Genomic DNA, 2,750 nt, shown 5'->3' with positions numbered 1-2,750 from the left:
CGCGTGCAGAGAGCGCATCCCCGACGGGGTCCCCGGGGGCGCCGCTGCCAGCATCCGCGAGGCGGGGCCGGGCCGGGGGCATGGTCCTCTGGGCCCAGCCTGGCGCCTCCGAGTTGGCGATGTCGTCCAGGCGGGCCCCTCTGCGCCGTGGTGCCCCTCTCGGCCCTTTAGAGCCTCCGGGAAGGGCCTCCTGAGTGGCTTGAGTCGCAGCGCTGGGTCTAGTGGGGCAGGAAGTCCCCTCCTGCGTCCCTTCCCTTTGCTTCCTTTTTCAAATATTTCTTGTGGTTTCCTGACGTGAATGAAGGTGAGGTCCATCGCTCACAGGCTGTGCTTGGTGTTTTGCCCCGGCCGCCGTGGAGGGGAGGTGGGGACTTTGAAGCTCCCAAGCGGGTAACCAGTTGGCTACTGATCAGGTTTGCTGAGCTTTCGAGGAAGATGGCTGCTTCGTGAGTCAGTTACGAGGTGCCTGGGAGGGTCTTCTGTGTGAGGGGATATTCGCTCCCAAGCAGTTCCTGCAAAAAAGCATCCTGGCAGAGCTGCCTTCGAAGCCCCTCGGGCCTTCACTTTCTGCCTCCCGGGGCTGGAGGTCCACCCGGTGAGGGGAGGAGCTGGCGCAGCTGGGAAGCAGCCCTCCTGTAGGGACCGGGTGTTCGCCGAACAGCAGGTGAGGGTGTCGCGGTGATCCCAGCGGCAGGGAGCTGGCACGAATGTCAGGGGAGATGGTGGAACATAAATACCGCGTTTCGAAGCTCTTTCCGCTGGTCTGATTGGTTGCGTCTGTGACTGTGACTCCGGTTGTGCGCGTGTGTGTCTAATTCTTAACTGTTAGTCTTTCTTGTGTTTTTTTCCTCTGAGTTTCTAGAGACCATGTGTTTTAGTTTGTGGGGGGGTTAGAACAGAGAGTTAGGTGGGGAGGCAAACCGTGTGTGTGCGCACACACACGCACACACCCCTCTCAAAATGCCATGAGGTTCCCGATCTAACTTCGGACTGCTCCCCTTTAGGAGCTTTTGATCCCGGGGGGTGGTGGAGGCAAGCAGGTGGGCGGGAGGCACCGCTTGAGACCCTGCCCGCTGTGGTGGGGTGGGAGTTTAGCGGCTGGATGTGCAAACAGAAAGGCAGTGAGAAGCTCAAAGCTGAGGCTTCTGTCTTCGTAGGGCTTTGCTTTGTCTCCACCCACCCAGCCACTGCAGAGTAACTTCTGGGCTGCGCCTAAATGTCTAGTGGGCAGACAAGGCCAGGGCTTGAGGACCCAAGAGCCTAAAGCCAAAGATAAGCGATCTGGGGCTTAGCTGGTTATCTGGCCAGCGGAGAGGGCCACCAGAGGCAGACACAGCCACAGGGGCCTACATTGCCGAGAGGCCAGGTGATCACATAGGCTCATAGCAGTTCGAGTGGCCCAAAGGTTAACACTGTGTCCACTAAACCCGTGGGCTGACCTTTTGGAACAGAAAGTCACTTCTGACGTCGGCCTGTGCACAACAGTGCCTGACCCCCCGAAGCTCAGCAGCTGCCCCGGGCCTGAGTTTTGGCCGGCAGCGGCGGCTGAGCCTCGGAAGTAGGCGCTCGCCTCCCACAGATGGGCTAGAGACCCGGAGGCAGAGGAACGCCACACCAGCCCCAGGGCTGTGGTGCCCCACTGCAGGGCCAGGCACATCTCCCCAGGGTGGGGACCAGGTCAGGAGACGGCTCTGGCCCGGGCTGCACTGGGGTGTTGCTCCTCAGCCCCGTTCTCAAGGCCCCCCTGGCAATTCAGAGCCTTTGAAACGAGGTAGAAGGGGGCGCCTGGCTGGCTCAGTCGGTGGAGTGTGTGACTCTTGATTTCAGGGTCGTGAGTCTGAGCCCCGCATTGGGTGTGGAGATTACTTAGAAACAGAGTCTTGGTGGGGGGAAGAAGCTAGAAAGGGGCTTGCTCCTTGGTCTTGGCACTGCCTTTTTAGTTCGGAGAACCGTCGTTTCCTGGATATTCCAGTGGCGATGGTGCGGGTTCTGTGTGGCTCTCCTGAGGCTGGGCGAGGGGCAGAGCCTAGAAGCCTGTGCCCCCCGGAGTGGGCTGGAGACAGGCTGGCAGTAGCGGCTCCGTGCATCCGCCTGGAGCCTGCCCCTCACGTGCCAGTTAGTCCTAGACGCCTCTGGAAGGGAAGGCGGAGGTGCCCCGCAGGCCCCCTTCCCAGGAGTGAGCCCATGTGACCAGCCCGGGGGCTCCTGGCAACCCCTCAGGGACTCTGTTTAGACTGATGCCAACTGGGACAGGCCGCGAGCAGAGTGTCAGGCCCTGCTCGGTGGGGGATGCCCGCCGTCGGCGGTGGTGACGAGAGTGGCCTGAGGAAGAGCCGGGGCAGTTTCCGCACCAGGCCTTGGCGGACCTGTCCCCTGGCGCGGCCCCTTCATCGGACGGCTGTCCTGCGTGCGCCAGCAGTGTGGCACGCCGATGGGACGGCGGTCAGGAGCCTCCCTGACGCTCCCGTCTGTCCTCTGTGTCTCAGTTACAGGCCCAAAAACTGCGACTGGCGTACACGAGGAGCTCCCATTACGGCGGGTCTCTGCCCAACGTTAATCAGATTGGCTGCGGCCTGGCCGAGTTCCCGGTGAGTGGACGCCAGCCGGGTGGGCACGGGCGCCCGGGCAGCTCCCCCTGGTGACTCACCTGTGTCTTTTGGCAGAGCCCCCTCCACTCACCTCTGGACTCGTCTCGGAGCACCCGGCACCACGGGCTGGTGGAGCGGGTGCAGCGAGACCCCCGCAGGATG

At 62.3% G+C, this 2,750-nt stretch overlaps 1 protein-coding gene across 1 annotated transcript in view; it reads left to right on the top strand.

Moving 5' to 3' along the window:
- The first annotated feature begins 23 nt into the window (after nucleotides 1–23).
- The window catches only part of CRTC2 (CREB regulated transcription coactivator 2), an 8,151-nt gene continuing 5,424 nt past the window's right edge, over nucleotides 24–2,750 (top strand). Inside the window, exons 1-3 of the mRNA XM_077764041.1 lie at nucleotides 24–304; nucleotides 2,487–2,588; nucleotides 2,664–2,750. The exon at nucleotides 2,664–2,750 is cut by the window's right edge and continues 19 nt beyond it. Coding sequence (XP_077620167.1) covers nucleotides 299–304; nucleotides 2,487–2,588; nucleotides 2,664–2,750 — 195 coding nt within the window. The 5' untranslated portion in view covers nucleotides 24–298. The remainder of the gene's footprint in view (nucleotides 305–2,486; nucleotides 2,589–2,663) is intronic.

Source organism: Crocuta crocuta, unplaced genomic scaffold (genome assembly GCF_008692635.1).
Source record: "Crocuta crocuta isolate KB4526 unplaced genomic scaffold, BGI_CrCroc_1.0 scaffold528, whole genome shotgun sequence".
In the NCBI taxonomy this organism is placed as follows: domain Eukaryota; kingdom Metazoa; phylum Chordata; class Mammalia; order Carnivora; family Hyaenidae; genus Crocuta; species Crocuta crocuta.
Note: the sequence above shows the minus strand (reverse complement) of the source record. Positions and strands in the feature narration are given on the sequence as shown.